The following is a 17576-nucleotide window of genomic DNA, read 5'->3' on the forward strand; positions in this document are numbered from 1 at the left end:
GCTGGGGGACCGCCGGGCCGCCCTCCGCCGCCCCCGAGGCGGGCGCGGAGCCGGCGGTTCCTCGCAGCCTGCTGACAGCAACAAGTGACCGCGCCTGCCGGCAGGGCGTTCTGCTGCTCGGCTGGCGTCCGGCGACGGGCAGAAATAAAAAACGTCGTCTTTTTTCTTCTTTTTTTTTTAATTTATTTTATTTATATTTTTTTTCCCCTTCCCGATCTCCTCTTCCCGTAGAAAAAGTGTTCGCCAGCCTCCCGCAGGTGGAACGAGGCGTTTCCAAAATTATCGGAGGTGATCCTAAGGGCAACAATTTTCTTTATACCAATGGAAAATGTGTCGTCATCAGAAACGTTGATGTAATGTATCCTAATTTATTTTGTTTCGTAGTATAGAGCTTTCCCTAAGTTTCATTTTGTTTCCCAGCCCCTCTCCTTTAATAGCCTGTGCTTCATTCACACTTAGTAATTTCTGTTGAGGTCACAGATCTGTGATCAGCAGCGGGGGAATAAGCAGGGTGCATGACTCAGGCATAAAACCATGGGCAGCGACTGTAAAAACCTGTAGGAAGTCTCGGCAAAACGTGCAGGTCTCTCCCTCTCTGCATAGGGTTTACAGGAGAGAGACTGGTATGTTCTGGTTGGCCCTGTTTATCTTCTTAAGTATCACCATTATGAAGTTGAGTGTTGTGTTTGCTGAATAAATGAACCCTTTCCTGTTTGCTGTATTGGGCCTTCAGCTTGGAAGAGAAGCATGCAAATACTTGCAAACCCCTATCTTTAAATGCATTAGTCCGTAGCTTCTCTCTTTTCTCCCCCGGGAATCCAAGAATCAAAACAGTTGCTTGACTCTGTGGCAAGCTGTCTGCATGTTGAGTTCTCAGCCCCGGTCACAGGGAACTTTTCTCATCAATTAAATAGTTAGAATGCCCCAGTTAATATTTTCTGTGGTGTGGAGGCTTGGGGATTTTTTTCTTCTCTGGTGGTAGCTGGAGAAATGTTAAGCGAGTTATTTAAGTGATTTCTTTTCAAAGATGGCATCCCTTTGAGAACTATGGAGAATGCATTACATGTCTAGGCTATTGTCTTGCTACTAGTTCTCAAAAAATACTTTTCTTCAAAGTAAATGCTTGTTCTTTAGAAAATCAAGTTCTCTCCTAGATTTACTTTCCTCTTTTTCTGCAGATTTGGCCTGGAGTGGGGAGGGCTGCAGAGGGGCAGGGCATACCTCTCTGGAATTTTTAGGTCTCCACAACAATGGATTTGTTTATGGCTGCTTCTGTAAATCACCTCTGTAAATTGACTTCTTGAGCTGTTTTCCTCATTTATCTCATCACCCCCACTATATTCAGACATTTCTTCGTTGTCATGCCATAATACAGAAATGCTACTAATAACTTAATTCTTTGCAAATTTCTTGTTTGATAACCAGTTTAAATTCATCCACTTCAAAACAAAAATAAGCTCGCACTCTGGTTTCAGTGTCTCAGTATAATGTTGTTGTAATAGTGTTTCACTCTCGGTATCAAGAAAAGTTCAATTTTCTGAAACCAGAAGCCCCAGTTAAATGCTGTAGTGGCACACAGTGTGATGAGAGAAGAGAGAAAAGCCACTCTGCTTACGTTACAGTTTTTGCCCAAGTTATGGATTGTGACCTCCTCTCTTGCACTGTCATTAGTGCTTGTCTGACCCTATTTTGGGGGTTAAATTGGAAGAAAACAATTTGCTTTTATCTTCCTGAATCAGCTCACTGAAGGTTTGCCCAGTGCAAATGTTAGTCCCAGCATGAGCCAGAACATAGAGTGCATGGTATGATCTGAGCCCAGGCAAGGTGGGATTGTGGGAATTCAAATTTAGACTGTTTAAACTCTCAAGGGAAGTTGAGAATGGAAGTCATAAATCTTTCAGTTTTATGCTGTAATTCACGCTGGTACTCAAACTTACCTAACTGGTGAGGAGAGCCTGCTACTGTTAATAATTGACGGGTGACACTCTGCAGGCAACTACAGAATGTATTGTAGCAGTAACACAAAAACTGACCAAAACCTGTGCTATGGCTTTTGTGTTGGAGAATGTTGCAGTTTGTTCGTGACCTGACATGGAAGCGTGTTCGGTCTTATTTGAGAGCCATGCCTTCTCTGAATGATACAGAAGCCTGTGTAGTAGTTTGCAACAAGCAAATGAAATACTGGGAGGTCGGTGTGTAAATCCTTGCATGAACAGTTTTCCAATGGGATGGTTGTGCTCTAATTAAAAAAACAGGTCATCAAAATGCAGTGGTGATGAATATAGTGTTCAGGGTTAATGCTTGATCTTTGAGCATGAGCCAGAGACTTCCTTTAACAAGGAAAAAGTCCTGGAATAGTGTTGGAAAAGCACTGAGAGTCAGAAGGACTAGTGGTATTTGTAAGGTGTCATACCTCATTAATATTTTATTGTCTTCATGGGTCTAAACCTACTTTGAAGCTTGGAACTTCGACTGCTCGCTTTCATATGTGGCTCTGGTTTCAGCATTCGAAATAAGCCACATAAGCTCACTCTTGTTGAATCTGGTATGAGGTACTGCATTTGTCCCAGCTAACAATATAATCTTGTCCTAAAATCTCTTTAGAAGTGGGGTGGTCTGGAGTTTGGATATGTAAGATATACAAGTTAAAAAACTGACTTTACAGAAATAATGTTATCAAATAAACAGCATTTAAGTTAGCAGCTCTAACTTATTACCTGGTTTCCTGAATCTATTTACTGTACCTTAAATTTGGGAGTCCATCTTTCTTTTAACGCCTTAAGTCAGTCTGTTAAGTCCAGTCTCTCATCATCTTGGCTTCCTGGACTCTTTGGGATTCTTGCTGTAAAATAGCATCTACTAATGTATGCCATTACTAATGAATCGTGTGGGTTTTTGAGCTCCCTGAACTTGTAGGTGATGCAGCTGTAGCATGGGGAAAACATTATCTTGTCTTGCTTAGCTACAATCCAGTTGCGCACAAAATGGAGAGTGACATGTATGCTGTAAATGCAGATAATTGTGACTTCAGTAGGGCTATAACACGCTCAAGCAATGTATAAAAGCAGGAGTGAAGAAGAGCTGCTTCTTGCATGAGTAAGCTGTATTCTGTCTCCTGAGATGTAACAGTACTGCAGCAGCAAGAACTCCTGAAAGCAGGAGGCTGTCTGCTTTCTAACACAGCGCGGGTGTTATAGTTTTTCCTGATTGGATGGCTGAGTCATACCATAACATCAGGTGGCTTTCTGGTTTGGTTGAATAAATCTGTATTAATCATAGCAGTTAAAATGGATTTTTGTTTTGATGATACAAGTCAAGGTTCTGGAGCTGGAAGATACCTGTTACCCGGTAGAGAAATTTTTCTAAGGAGTAGCATATTACTGTTGGAGCATATATGCACTATATTTGGAAGATGTGCAGAATGGCTTTTTTATACAGTTAATCTGAGAGTAGATTTTGCCTTAATGTCATCCTTTTTTGATTTGTGTGGTACTTCTGTAGTGTAATACTATTGATCTGCTGACATTGAGTCAGTTTTATCGTCCAACCTGAAACATCTGAAAACATGTTTAAGACTGAAGAGATAAAATTGTGATGGAGTGGCAGCAAATTTCTTTCAGAATTCCAGTACATCTCTTGATACTAGGGAAAATGTCTTTTCCTGTGCTGGTCTACTAGCTTTTTAACCAGATTGCAATCAGCAAGAAAGAGCAAGCCTTGCAAACCTCATTGGTTACTGAGTGATCTTGAGTATGTGGTGATGATTAACCGCCGTGCAATATGGTTAACCGTATGCTTAATTTTCATGTTCAACTACACAATTTTTGGATGTGTTGGAAGTATTGGAGAGGAAAGGGTCACAGCAGTTCTGGCTGTTAGAGGAAATACTTTGTTTCAGTTGTTAGAAATCAGTGTGTTGTTTTAGTTGTACTGGACAGCAGTGTTCTGCAATGTGTACTGCACTTCTCAGTTTTAGACAGCAGTTCAATTTAAGCTGAAGGAAGGGTGTGAGAGAAGGAGTGTGAGGAGAAATTCTGAATTTTATCTGTGAATGTCTGATTTTATACTCCTTTGAAAACCATGAAATACAACTTACTAACTTTTTTCCTTTAAACTAGAATCCTGCAATTGCTGACATCTACACTGAGCATGCCCATCAGGTTGTAGTTGCCAAGTATGCTCCCAGTGGATTCTACATAGCATCTGGAGGTAAAGTATCAATGTGCATGCTGCATGAGATATGTGGACAGAGCTGTTAAAGTGCTTGATGCAAAAGAGTAGTAATGCTTTGCATTTATGTACAGAATATACATAGTCAATGTGACATGCTTCAGTGGAATTACATGTACATGCCTGAGGGAGGAACGATTTCTGTAGTTGTTCTTCTAACCTCTTTCTAAAGCAGAGAGTTCAATGAAGTGCTTGGTGTTTTTAAAATTTGTTATTTAAATCAAAAAGAACCTGAAAACTAACTTTAAATACTTAGTCTGAAGTGTTAAAGAAAACAAATCTTAGTGTAAGGGATGACTTGTGTACATGCAGCAGAATGAAAAGTTATTTCTGAAATACAGGACTATTGTTTCTGTTTGTTAATTAACTTCCATACTTTGGGGGCAGGGGAGGGATTCTAGAAGAGTGTATACTCCTTTCTTTTCCCTCCCCCTTTCTTCCTGACCAAACTTGGCAAGGCTTGGCATGATTTTTCTTACATTTGTAACCTGAACTAAAAGAGCTTTCTTTGGTAAGCTAGCAGGGAAAGAGGCTGTTTCTCAGTTTCCGTGTAATGTGTGTGAATTAGTAGTCTAAGAATGAGTAGCATGAATTTCTACAGCATGAATTTCCTGGATTGTTAGTGGAAATGGTTAGAGTTTTTGATGACTTACAAAGAACTAAACAAACCGTTTTTCATAGAAGCTTGCTTCAAATAATTGATCTTTTTTCAGGATGACTGGTATACAGTTGAAGAATATTGATAAATACAATACAATAACTTGCATTTCTTAAAAATCATTGCAGTTAATCTATGGATTTTTTTTAAATCTGCTAGTCATTGTCAATTAGAAATGTTTTAGAAGCAAGTAATGTGCCCAAATACAGAAATACTTCCTAAGTAATATATCTGAAAATAAAACATTCTGAATATGAGCTTCTTGGGGAGTCCACAGTCATGCACAGGTCTTAGTAGAATGGGAATTTCTCAGCAATTTGAAGGGAACAATATTTTTAAAATGTAAAATGTTCTTTTCTTCTTGGCTTCCTGCATATCAGAAAGCTATATTAGAATATGTGTCTTTTGAGTACTGGGGAAGCTTTAAGAACACTGATAGCATAGCTTCCCCCCCCCCGCCCCAAAAGGAAGCAGAGCCAGGAATTTCTTGGCTCAGTCTTGAGTGTGGACCATATGTCAGATTGAATACCTTCTTAAAATCCAGTTTTCATTCTTTATTCTACAGACTTGGTGCTCTAGGTTTGTGCTGTACCTAATCCTCAGAATAACCATCTACTTTGTTCTTGTAGCCTTGTAGATTTTCAGTCCTCTGTAAAAGAACAGTCATATATACATAGCCTGATCTGTGAAGAAGTTTTTCATTAGTGGTCAGCTTAAGGAAGTTCCTTGTTCCTGGGGTTGGAGTATTCAGTTGACTCTTTTTTCAGAAGTTGTCTGTCATACCCAAGTAAATGAGTTTAAGCTGCAATATTTCTCTTTCAAAAGTCTTCTCTGTCATTTATAAATAGTTCTCTGATACTGCTGAGCATGGGGTCTGAAGATAGTATCAGGCTGTTTAAGCTGTTTCTAAGTATAACATGTAAGATTCATTTCTCTATCTATAAATTTGCATTAGCCATGCAACCTGCATTAATACTTCATGTGCTTGATGAGGCAGACCTTTGGCAATATGCTTTGTGGCTTTTATGGTAATTTCTCTTACTGCAGTCATAGTAGATATAGTAATGGGAGATACCATAAAGTTAAAGCTATATGTGTCCTGTCTATTAATAGATGGAGCAAACAATTAGATTTTGAAGTCCACAATAAAATTCTGCTTTAATAGCAAATTCTCTATGTAAAGTGGAGGACTCTGCATCTGTCCTTTTAGCAGAAGTGGAGAAGATGAGTCTGTGATCAGGTCCCAAAGATACAGGGTTGCTGTATGTTTAAATTGAACTGTAAAGATGCACCGATAAACAGTGAACAGAACTCACAAGTGTTCTGCTGAGGTGAAAGGTACATATTTTAGCACATGGTTTATTCTAAAACAGTGGCTTTTATGAAGGGTCCCATAGACAGAATTTGCTCTGTGGGTTTCATTAGAGATATGTAAACATGTCTGCATATAGAACAATTCCTCTGGTTACAGTGCTGCACCACTGTAATTGCTCTGAATAGAAGCAAGCTCTAGGGCTGTGTAATACTGAGAGGAAACAGTGACCAAAGAAGCTTTCATTATATTAAGTCTTAAATTGTTATGACCTGTGCTGTGTCTGCTGCTTGTGATGTTACCATTTTTGAATATTCTGTTGGATTCCTTTGCAGTAATCCAGATAGTGCAGGTATCCATATGCAACATTGTGTACATGCTTCTGTATAGAAAAAGTATGCTGATGAGTGTACATGAATCGAGTTCTATGGGCAGAAATCTCTTTGTATGTTTACATATACTTGGTATTTGTATGCAAAATGGGTTTGCTTTGAAGGCCAAAAAAGCTGAGGTATGAATTTTAGTGTATCAGCCACTGTCCACCAGATTGCTCTCTTATTGTAGGCGTAGGTTGGCTTACTTCCCAATGAAGTGTGGGTAAGCTATCTTGTAGCTGCTGGGGAGGTGGGGCTGGTTTGGAGTTGGGGGTTTTTTGCGTGTAACACAGATACTTAACACATACTGGCTGATAACATCAGAGTTCCTACCCTCTTACTGTGCAATTTTTTCACGTCTGTTTGCAAAAGTTGGCTCCATGTGTTGTATTTATTGCTGCATGTCTTGAACCTTGATATCAGGTTAAAAATGTAATTCAGTGAAACAGATGTAGTCTTCAGCATTCTTAAATCAAGTGATTTGTAGTAATTGTAATAGGGTAAGATAATAGGTCCCTGGTACAAGTGTTCAGTGTAGCTGAAAATCTGTATCCTGGCAGATTGCTGAATCATGTGACCGAGTCATGCTGGAACAACAATAGTTATATTCTATTTTATTATGGCAGATGTCTCTGGAAAGCTGAGAATCTGGGATACTACTCAGAAGGAACACCTACTGAAGTATGAGTATCAGCCGTTTGCAGGAAAAATAAAGGACCTTGCCTGGACTGAAGACAGCAAGAGAATTGCTGTGGTTGGAGAAGGAAGGGAAAAGTGAGTAATTCTTTTGCGTGTGTGTGTGTGTGTATATATATATATACATATACTGTAAACCTCTGTATTCTAACAAAGCAGGTTCTTTGCAGAAAGCTTTTAATTCTTCAAGGGAAGAAAATCATGGCTTGTTCCCTGTTTAGACTTCAAGTTGTGCTTTTCTGCAGCAGAATTCTTTATGCAGTATTTGACAGCTTGAAAACTACTTGGAAAATACAGTTCTGTTAGAATTACTCAGTTTAAAATTGTGTGGGTCTTGTTTGTTTTTTAGAGGTGGGTATTACATTCAATGATAGCTGTTCAGTATGCCTTTTGGTGGATTTTTTTTTTCTAATTATGATAGAGTAGGAAGGCCGAACCACAAGACAATTCTCTTCCTCCTCTTTCACCCTTCGCAAATTGAGAGGATGTGATTGAATAAGAGTAAAAAAATAAAGAAAAAAGTGTATCTGAATTTTCTCCCTCAGCAACGTGCCCATATTTTTAGGCCTTATTATGGTAATTAAGAGAAAATCATAACCAGTTGTCCTTGTCTGACTAAATGAGGTGCCCATTAGAGTCAGGTTTGTGCCTGTCCTTTAATGTTTAAAGACTGACAGATCTTTGAGGCAGAGTCCAGACCAGGTAGGCTTATGCCTAAAGGTATGAAAAACATGGTGTGGTCCTGTTCCCTGACCCCCTGCACCATTTTTTAATCACCATCATGTACTGTGTCCTGGTATTTGAGAGAGATTAGGTGCTTTGTCCTCCATCCCTCCCTCCACCCCCATCTGCCCCTGGGTGGATATGATGTAAATTTGCTCTCCTACTTCAAAAAGTCTGCCAGTTTCCTGTTAGGTGGATGTACTTTCAATCTAGAATTTTGCTGAAGTGATTCTATAGAACCCATTTTAATAGCGATGTCCTGGCAGTTTAATGGCACTGTATTGATTATACTGATTTTTTTTTTAAGGTGATTTAAAGTTAGAGGTGACAAAAATGCTGTTACAAGTAGTCTTCCTTAAAACTTCAAGTAATAATAGTTGTAAAAGTGATTGTATCCAGTTTAGGCTAAATAATCAGATAAATGATCAGATGTCATTGTTATCCTAGCTTCCTGCATTCTGTGTAGTAACTAGTAATAAATAAATAGTGACTAATAACTTAACTGCTTTCTTTTATAAACTGACAGACTTACTGAAGAATATCTTTTGGATCTCTGAATTTTAGAAGCTTTATATGTAAAACTTGCTTGTCTGTCCCCTTCAGCAAATGTCTCCTACTGAAGATTAGATTCTCTCTCCAGCAAGATCTCAAATATCCTTCAGGGAGCTATGATGCGCTTGCGTGAGATTAATGAGATGACCTAATTTCTTTTCTTTGAGTGCACTCAAATCTGCTGTTTGCAGATGCTCAAGGAGTTAATCTACATGTAACTTTTATGAATTATAGTTTTGTGTGCTTTTCTAACTAGATTTGGAGCAGTGTTCCTGTGGGATAGTGGTTCTTCTGTTGGCGAGATTACTGGGCACAACAAAGTGATCAATAGCGTGGACTTTAAACAAACAAGACCATATCGTCTCGCAACTGGCAGTGATGACAATTGTGCCGCTTTCTTTGAGGGACCGCCATTCAAGTTCAAGTTTACACTAAGCGTGAGTTTAAGTTTAGATATGACTCTGTTAAACTGTGCAGCAAGTTGACTAAAAGCTTTCCAACAAGCTTGCAGTTCTTGTTGCAACTAGCTGTTACAACAAAAGTTCTTAGCTCCCCCTTTTGAGGCATAGTTGGTGTCAAGTGGCTTTCTTAAACCCATGTATGAGTATAACTGAAGGCTTGTCTCAGGCCAAAAAAACTTAAATAAATGATTGGTTAAGAAGAAAACTTGAAGCACTTTTTCTGGGGGTTTTGGGGGGAGTTTGGGGGGGTTTTTTTATGGCTTTTCATCCTCTTCCATGACTGAAGTAGGATGTTTCATTGGCCCTATTGCTGCTTTCTGAGCTCTGCTTCCCAGTGCAGATGTGTAGAATTTCTTAATACTCTTCAATAAATGTGGTGGTGTGAATGGAATTTTCCAATCTTCTTAAGAGCGTTCAAATCTGAAATCCCAGGGCAGCTTAGGAAGGGTGAGTGTAGATGTTTGAAACGTAACTGCTTTCTACAATGAGGAATGGGTATGTAACTTCTGTGGTCAGTTTTCTGTTTCTACATTTCTTTTCACTTTTTTTTCTTATTCTACTAGTTAAAAATCTCTTACATAAATGAAACAAAGCCTGGAACTACCACATTGAAGACATTCATTGTTACTTGAGGCCAAAGAAAATAAAAAGTCAAAAGCTTCTGCAGCTGTTTCTGATGGCAGAAGACATGTCTCTTGCCTCAAAAAAACTATTGCAGAGATACTGGATATTACTGCAGTAGCAAATTCAAAATGCTTAGTTCTTATTTTATTTTTAAAAACACAGTAGTAGGCCTTTTATTTTCTTAAGTATGTGCCTTGAGTAGTCTTCATACACTGACTTTAGTAAGGATTCCGTTCCAGTTCTAGAAAAGGAATTGTTTTGAGCTCTGCAATCCAATGAAATGATGCAGTTGCCTAATATATTTCTGAACTTAAGCTGATACTTGCATTTTGCTAAGCTTGTTCTTTTGGAACTCTGAAGTCTGAATTGCTTACCAGTGCTGCTTAGACTGCTATGTGATGCAGTCTTCCTTTTAAAGTGATATTTGAGTTGATACATGGGATTCTGGTACAGGCTGTTACATGGTTTAGATTAAAGCTTTAGGTGTCATCAGAAAAAAAAATAAATCTATAGTTAAAGAAAGTAGGTTAGAACCTGCCTTTAGAATACTAAAAATAGTCTCCCAAATCTCTTTGCGTGGGAGCTTTGGCCTCATTGTGGTGCTTCCCTATTTAATGTGTGTTTTCTAGTTAGCATGGTTTGAATAGTCTCCTACTTGTAAATAGTCTATTTGGGGAGCATACATCAGTCTTGCCTGGTTACTTCACAGAGCTGCCACGTGCAGTCTCCCAGAAATGGAATTCCAGTAAAATAATAATCTGTTCTTCATGCCTGTATTTTATACAATAAGAAGGATGAAGTACTCTTCTATGCATAAAACTTACTTGCACAATGAAACAAGAGTCAAAATCTGGAGAATGTTGTGGAAGAATTCAGTGACCAGAGGTGAAGAATCCCATGTTTGCTTGAAGGCTGCAGCTGAGGGTTTTTCCTACCTATCCCTGAAACTGGGTACTCATTCACCTGATATTGTGCCGAGTTGTTTGAACTACATCATTAATGTCACAGTTTCTTCCCTGGACCGTTCTTGATCCCCATGATCCTCTTCAGATGGAGGCTAGACTTGCTCTGTAGCAATTCTCTACAGCCTGCATCTCTTACACAGCTAATTTATGGCTTGCATGCAGGAACTTCATTGTTACTGGATTATCTTCTATGTAAAAAGGTCTGTTCTCATTTTGTGTGCTTATTTTTACTTTTTTCCTATAGGACCATACACGGTTTGTGAACTGTGTGAGGTTTTCTCCTGACGGGAACAGATTTGCTACAGCTAGTGCAGATGGCCAGGTAAAAAACAAGGAACTCTTTTTGTAGTGATTTTAGTATGGTTTCTTGAGCATTTTGGGAATAGGATTTAGTATTGTAAAATCTATGTTGCTTTTTTTCATGCCAAGAAATGACTTGCTTAAACTTTTAAGTATTCTCCTATAAAGCTGTAATGACTGATGTCAACCAGACTATTCTCACTCAGCCTTTTTCCCCATTCCATCACCCTAGCATATTACTTCTCTTACAGGTTATTTTGGCAGGAGCAAATTAGATTTTTGGAATACCTATGTCCTTGTTACGATACTGAGAAGTCTGGCTGAAATACTGAACTCATAGATAGCACCCCAGCTCCATGTGGACTCCATACTGATAAGGGCAGATTTGACAATGACACTGTTACCATAGGTGGCTCCTCCTAAGAAGGCAGATTCCCATGACTGCAATGCTAAGCAGCTGCCATCACAGCAGGAGTCAAAAATGTAACATCTTCCAGAATTTCAAATGTCAGGATCCAATGTACAGAGGGGCTTACTGTGACTATTTACAATTGTCATCTCATTTGTATAGTCTTAAATATTAAATGCAGGAGTATGCCTCTTCTTCAAAAATCTAGTGTTTGATAAACCTGCAAGCAGTCCATGTAACAAAAGAATGATCTGTGCAGTGCAAGTTACAGTGTTTCAGTTCTTGGGTTTTTTTTCTGTTACTGCTTTTCCCTTTAAGTTATATGTCTGTGTGCTCCCTTAAGATTTTTGTCTACGATGGGAAGACTGGAGAGAAAGTGTGTGCTCTTGGTGGAGGCAAAGCTCATGATGGAGGTATTTATGCTGTAAGTATCACTTCATTTTTGCAAATGGTCCGTAGTATTTCATTGCCAAGTTCATGGACCATGAATTCTTGCAATAATAAATGCATTTACCATCATGTGGTGACATTTGTTTTTTACAGATTAGTTGGAGCCCTGACAGTAGTCAGTTGCTTTCTGCTTCTGGAGATAAAACTGCTAAAATCTGGGATGTTGGTGCTAATTCTGTTGTCAGTACTTTTAACATGGGATCAAACGTGTTGGATCAGCAGCTGGGTTGCTTGTGGCAAAAAGACCATTTACTGACTATCTCCCTGTCTGGCTATATCAATTATTTGGACAAGAACAATCCAAATAAGCCTTTACGTGTCATAAAGGTAGGTTAAACTTCTGTTGTTGCACCAGTTTCAGCAAGAAAGGGACTCAGTGGTTGAAGTTGTCTAGATGGAATAGTAGCTATTAAAACATGGTTTTGTTAAATTAGCGTTGCCAGACAAGTTATGTGTGACTGACTTTTGCAAGTCGCGTGAATCAGGAGGTTAAAATGTTACTTGCGTGATACTGTGCTTTGTGCAGATACACAGACTTATTTTGGTTTCAATTAAGGTTATCAACTTACCTTTCGTAGCAGCTTTTAAGCATTCCTGAGATGAGAAAAGAAATACAGCATAGATAGAAGACTACCAGTGATGTCTCATTCTGCCAGAGCTAGTGTATTGTGAACAAGGTGACTAGGGCTACTGTGCAATTGAGCTTTAATTTTAGGATTTAAAGAGTTCCCTGACACAGCACTCTCATGGGAACTTACATTTTTACATGAACTAGAAACAGACGTCCCAGATTCTTGCTATTGCTGCTATAATTCTGGCAGTTGGTGTGGGTACATGACCATATTTAGTCCTCTTCCCTGAATCATAAAGTGCCTGAAAAGCAAACTTTGTCGATGAAAAGGCCATGAAAGTATTTTGGCCCAGCAGGCTAATAAGGATATTCATGGTGCCTGTTCCTTCTCTTCAAAGAGTAGTGCATGGAAATAGCAATGCTGCAACAGTTAAATAACTGCACTGTTAATTAGTGATTTGTATTCTGGGTGACTTTTAATGCTTGTGAATAAAATACGATATTTTCTGAGTAACATGTAATTTTTCTTAAATAGGTTGATATATGTACGTGTGAAGATGAAAAATTGCCATTAATAATTATTATTTGTGTCCCATTCACAGGGCCATAGTAAATCAATTCAGTGTCTTACAGTGCATAAAAATGGTGGAAAGTCCTATATTTACTCTGGAAGTAATGATGGTCATATTAATATCCTTTGAATGATAGTGATATTTCTTCTAGCCTTATAGTTTGAGAGTGCTCATTAGGAGAAAAAGAAAAAGCTTTGCCAAAGACAAAACCTTATGTTTATTGCACACAAGTAAATATTTTATGTCTGAAGAAGTTTATTTTGCTTTCCCCTTGCTTGTCTGTTTTACTGGTTGCCTTTATACTTGCCTGCTAAATATAAGCCAGTTCTTAATTTCCAGTTGTCACTTTGTGGTAGGTAGATTGTTAGTATGGAGGAGCAAGTAAATATCTAAATTAGCCTCTTGTAACTTTTCACATATTCTGTCATACATGCAAAATACGCATTGCTGTCTCTTGCTGCGATAGACAGGTAGATCTTGGCAGTCATGTATCTTGGTTTTTCAGATGTTCAGGACAATAAAGATAAACTCTTGTTGACCTATCTCTGACCCATTAACATGCATTTCTCTTTATAGTTGTGTTTTTCCCACCTGTATTAAGGTGTGGTTTTGAAGTTCTGTGACATGTTGATTGGGTTCTTTATTTGGTATGTCAAATGTCTTTCTCAGGCTTTCTCACTACTGAGGAGAACTTGTACTTCTTCTTTTGAGACTCTGTTTCAGTCCTGTTGGTTTTTGGAGCAAAACACTGGTAATGCAGCCTTGTTCCCAAAGGGCACGTTAAAGGGGATGTGTTCATTTAGAACACTGTTGGCTTTTCTTTAGCATTCTGAAGCTTATATATAAAACTGCAGTCCTTCACCCTGCCTGCCGTGATGCATTAAAATGGTGTCACATTGGCGTAAACCATTGTAAATATAGGACTTGTTTCTTTACAAACCAGTAGTATTGTGTTAATAGTTCAAACTGATGTTAACATATAAAATCAGGGAAAGCCAATGTCGCAGGACTTTTAACTGTAATTCTTTAAAAAGTATTTCCTATTCTTGGACCTAATGGTAATTGTTCCTGTATTTGCTACTGTTTGTGGTAGGTCATTTAGCTCATTACAGAGCATCAGAGGTTAATTTAAAAAATATTTTGAGGTTGTGGGGTTGGTTGAACCCTGGTACAGGTTGCCCAGGGAATCTGTAGTCTCCATCCCTAGAGATACTCAAAACCCAATGTAACGGGCACCCTGTTGTAGCTGACACTGATTTGAGCAGTGGGTTGAACTAAACTATCTCAGGAGGTGTCTTCTAACCTTAGCTATTCTGTCAATTACTTAACTTTTTGTGTTGCTGTAACTGACTGCACCAGTATCTTCAAATGTTCCTTAATTCTACTATGCACATTATTGGGATTCTGAAACTGGAGAGAATGATGGCTTTTCTGGGAAAGGCCATACAAACCAGGTTTCTAGAATGGCAGTGGATGAAATGGATCAGCTGGTCACCTGCAGTATGGATGACACTGTGCGCTATACCAACCTTAGCAAGAGGGACTACAGGTTAGTTAAAATGTTGCCTTTTATTGTAGTATTGCAGCCCTAAATATCTCCCAGCAAGAGTTTTGTTGATTCATATGCTAAAGAATTTTATGCTGCAATTTATTCAGGTTTTAAGTTACCATGGAAACTGTAGAAATGATTGCTGGACCAACTTTGCTTTTTTTCTGTGATAACAAGAAATGCATCCCAGACTTTTCAATTTGTCTCATCCCTTCCACAGGTTAGATAGAGATCTGCCTTGTATCAGGTGGCTTAGTTAGGGGACTGTGGGAAGGGTGTCTGCTTTACGGTTCACAAATACCCAGCAACATTGGGTAGCAGGGGTGGGACACAGCTGTTTCTTCATGGAAACCACAATTGAAGCAAAAAAACTTAAGGAATCCTATTAAGATCACCTAGTTAGTTTAAAAAAAAATTACTCTAGTGTACTAACATTGACTTTCATTTCAAAGGTGTGTTACCTGATCAAGATACTAATGCTTTAAACAGTAAACAGAAGGAAACTTTGCAGATTGTTAAAAGAATTAAATTATGCATGTTCTTGATCATTAGTGGGTGATTATTTGAATAGGCAATTTTAAATAATGGTAGGTATGGAATAAATTTTTTATGCTTTATGCTTCCTGCTTCTCCACCGTGGCACGCCTTCCTCCAGTGGCCAGGATGCTGTGAAAATGGATGTTCAACCAAAATGTTTAGCTGTGGGTCCTGGTGGTTATACTGTAGTTCTCTGCATTGGACAAGTAAGTGTTAACTTGTGGATTATCAACACAATTGGTTTGTTAATGCTATGTGTGGTAACGTGATAGTTTGACGAACCTGTTTAGTGTGGGATCACCTTGCACATCTGCAGAATTTCCTAATAAAAGCTATGGGGAACATAATTAAGCAGGGTACTTGATAGGCTTGTCTTTTTGCATCCTGTACCAATTTCAGTTTTATGTATAGATATAAATTTCACATGGTCCCTAGTGTGGATGCATCGGAATTTGTTATCAATACAGCTTTGCTGGAAGGCTACACCAGTCTGAATCACGCTCTTGCCTGATGTGTTCAGTGATGTGATTTTGAGGAAAGGATGTCTTGCTCCTGCAAACTTTTTTTTTTTTTGCAACTAATCCAACTAATCAGCTAACTAATGCTGTTGTACAGCATAGGTAGCTCTAGCTTGCTTGCCAGTAGTATTCAGATCATGCAAAACCAGACACATTGTACCAGGGCTATCTTGTGTCAAAGCATGCTTAACTTCTAATGATTTATGCCTTCTGTATGGATGCTGGTTTTATGCTTGGGACTTTCAGTAGTGTCGTCCAAACCTGTTTGCTATGTGAGTTATAATTCCAGTTGTCCATAGTATAGAACGGGATAGGAAATAGCCCTTAAAATTTAACATTGCAGTATTAACTTGTTACTAATTTGGTCTTGCCTCCTTTCCTTTAAGAGTGAACCAGGAAGGGAGTAAGTATTCCTAAAAATACTGCTTTGTCCGTGTTTTTCATGTTCAAACCAAATGAGGCGAAGCTGAAGGCAGTAGAGTGTGCCCTGCGCTACCTAATTTAGAGCACATAAGTACTCCAGGACAGCAGATTAGTTAGTCACTGCACATAGGCATTTTTTTTTTTAATTAAAGAATGAAACTGTTCCCTTAAGATCAGAATATAGTAAACTTCTGAGCAGAGTGGATCAGTATTTGTGACTAAGCAATGTGGGTTAGTCATAGTTCTGTATTAGGCACCTAGAAGAAGGGTCTTAGTTTCTGGTTTTCTATTTACAGATTGTCTTGATGAAAGATAAGAAAAAATGTTTTGCAATCGATGACCTTGGCTACGAACCAGAAGCTGTAGCCATTCACCCTGGAGGAGGTACAGCAGCAGTGGGAGGAGCGGTAAGGTTGCACTTCCTAAAACTGTACTCCTTTTGAACATTGGAACTAGTAACAGAAGCATTTAACAATAGTAGATGTGTTGTGTTGAGCAGTAGTAGGTGGCAGTTGGTAGCAACAGCAGTATTGGAACAAGTAAACTATGTGTAGCTGGTATGTCTGGCTTTCGTTCTGCAGGTTCTCCCACCGTTGTGACCTGATGTCTATTTCATTTTTTTATCTTATATTTGCTCTTTTTAAATCAAAAAATTGTTTTTACCCAGCTTATGCTTGAAGTAGGCAAATTCTAGAAATGAGATCTATATTCTAGACTTCGTTGACTGTAGCCAGCATAAATGACAGCTTCTTTAAACTATTTCTTAATATAAGCACTACCAGATAGAATTGATGCAAAAAGTTCCAGAAACTCAGTAAGCCTTCCACTTTCTATTGTAAAGTGATTTTTGTACTTTCCCCCTTTCTTCACTACTAATTTGCAGGATGGGAATGTCCGTTTGTATTCAATCCAAGGAACCTCTTTGAAAAATGATGATAAGTCTTTGGAAGCTAAAGGTCCTGTTACTGACCTGGCATATTCTCACGATGGTGCCTTTCTTGCAGTCTGTGATGCAAACAAAGTTGTCACTGTCTTTAGTGTCAGCGATGGCTACGCGGTAAGAATTGTTGTATCAGTTTTGTTTTTTTAAAAACAAACTGGCTGGCATCTCATGTCTATATCTATTGTGGTGAAATACAGTATAGCTAGTGAGACTTAATTGTTAAATCATTGACGTATATTTGGTGTTTCTCTGACTGTCTGTTTACCTGGTGTTTTGAGTTAGGCTGCTGTGAAAAGCAACACTATGTAAAGCCTCCAGATTGTAAGAATAGGCGAGGAAATATACAGCATAAGTTGGCTACTGGCAAAACACTCAAACCCATCCAATAACATACATAGAGTTAAATGGGGGAGGGTTTGGATTTCCATAGGCTAGCAGTAGTTAAATACAAAAGATTACAAAGTATGCAGGTTCTTTATTCAGCATACCTTAGGGCAGGGAATCTTCCTTTATCCTTCAATCTAGTGGCTTTTAACCAAGAACCAAAAAATGGGCAATTTCCACTTTTTAGCTGAGCAGTCAATATCAGCCTGTAAAGTCATTAAGCTTTGACTGAAACCACGCTGAAGTAAAAAATGCAGGATGGCATTCCACAAAAATGTTTCATTTTCTAAGTAAAAATTGAAAGAATCTTGCTTTTAGAAACATC

At 38.6% G+C, this 17576-nt stretch overlaps 1 protein-coding gene across 1 annotated transcript in view; it reads left to right on the plus strand.

Moving 5' to 3' along the window:
• Positions 1 to 231: 231 nt before the first annotated feature.
• WDR1 (WD repeat domain 1) overlaps positions 232 to 17576 on the plus strand; it is a gene marked incomplete at its 5' end in the record, with an annotated part of 19530 nt that continues 2185 nt past the window's right edge. Inside the window, 12 exons of the mRNA XM_010583540.1 lie at positions 232 to 353; positions 4119 to 4209; positions 7201 to 7348; positions 8802 to 8982; positions 10840 to 10917; positions 11648 to 11728; positions 11848 to 12081; positions 12928 to 13015; positions 14290 to 14446; positions 15102 to 15189; positions 16221 to 16331; positions 16808 to 16981. Of these exons, the coding sequence (XP_010581842.1) occupies positions 232 to 353; positions 4119 to 4209; positions 7201 to 7348; positions 8802 to 8982; positions 10840 to 10917; positions 11648 to 11728; positions 11848 to 12081; positions 12928 to 13015; positions 14290 to 14446; positions 15102 to 15189; positions 16221 to 16331; positions 16808 to 16981 (1553 nt within the window). The remainder of the gene's footprint in view (positions 354 to 4118; positions 4210 to 7200; positions 7349 to 8801; positions 8983 to 10839; positions 10918 to 11647; positions 11729 to 11847; positions 12082 to 12927; positions 13016 to 14289; positions 14447 to 15101; positions 15190 to 16220; positions 16332 to 16807; positions 16982 to 17576) is intronic.

The sequence above is a fragment of the Haliaeetus leucocephalus genome, unplaced genomic scaffold, assembly GCF_000737465.1.
Source record: "Haliaeetus leucocephalus isolate CR32 unplaced genomic scaffold, Haliaeetus_leucocephalus-4.0 Scaffold906, whole genome shotgun sequence".
NCBI lineage: Eukaryota > Metazoa > Chordata > Aves > Accipitriformes > Accipitridae > Haliaeetus > Haliaeetus leucocephalus.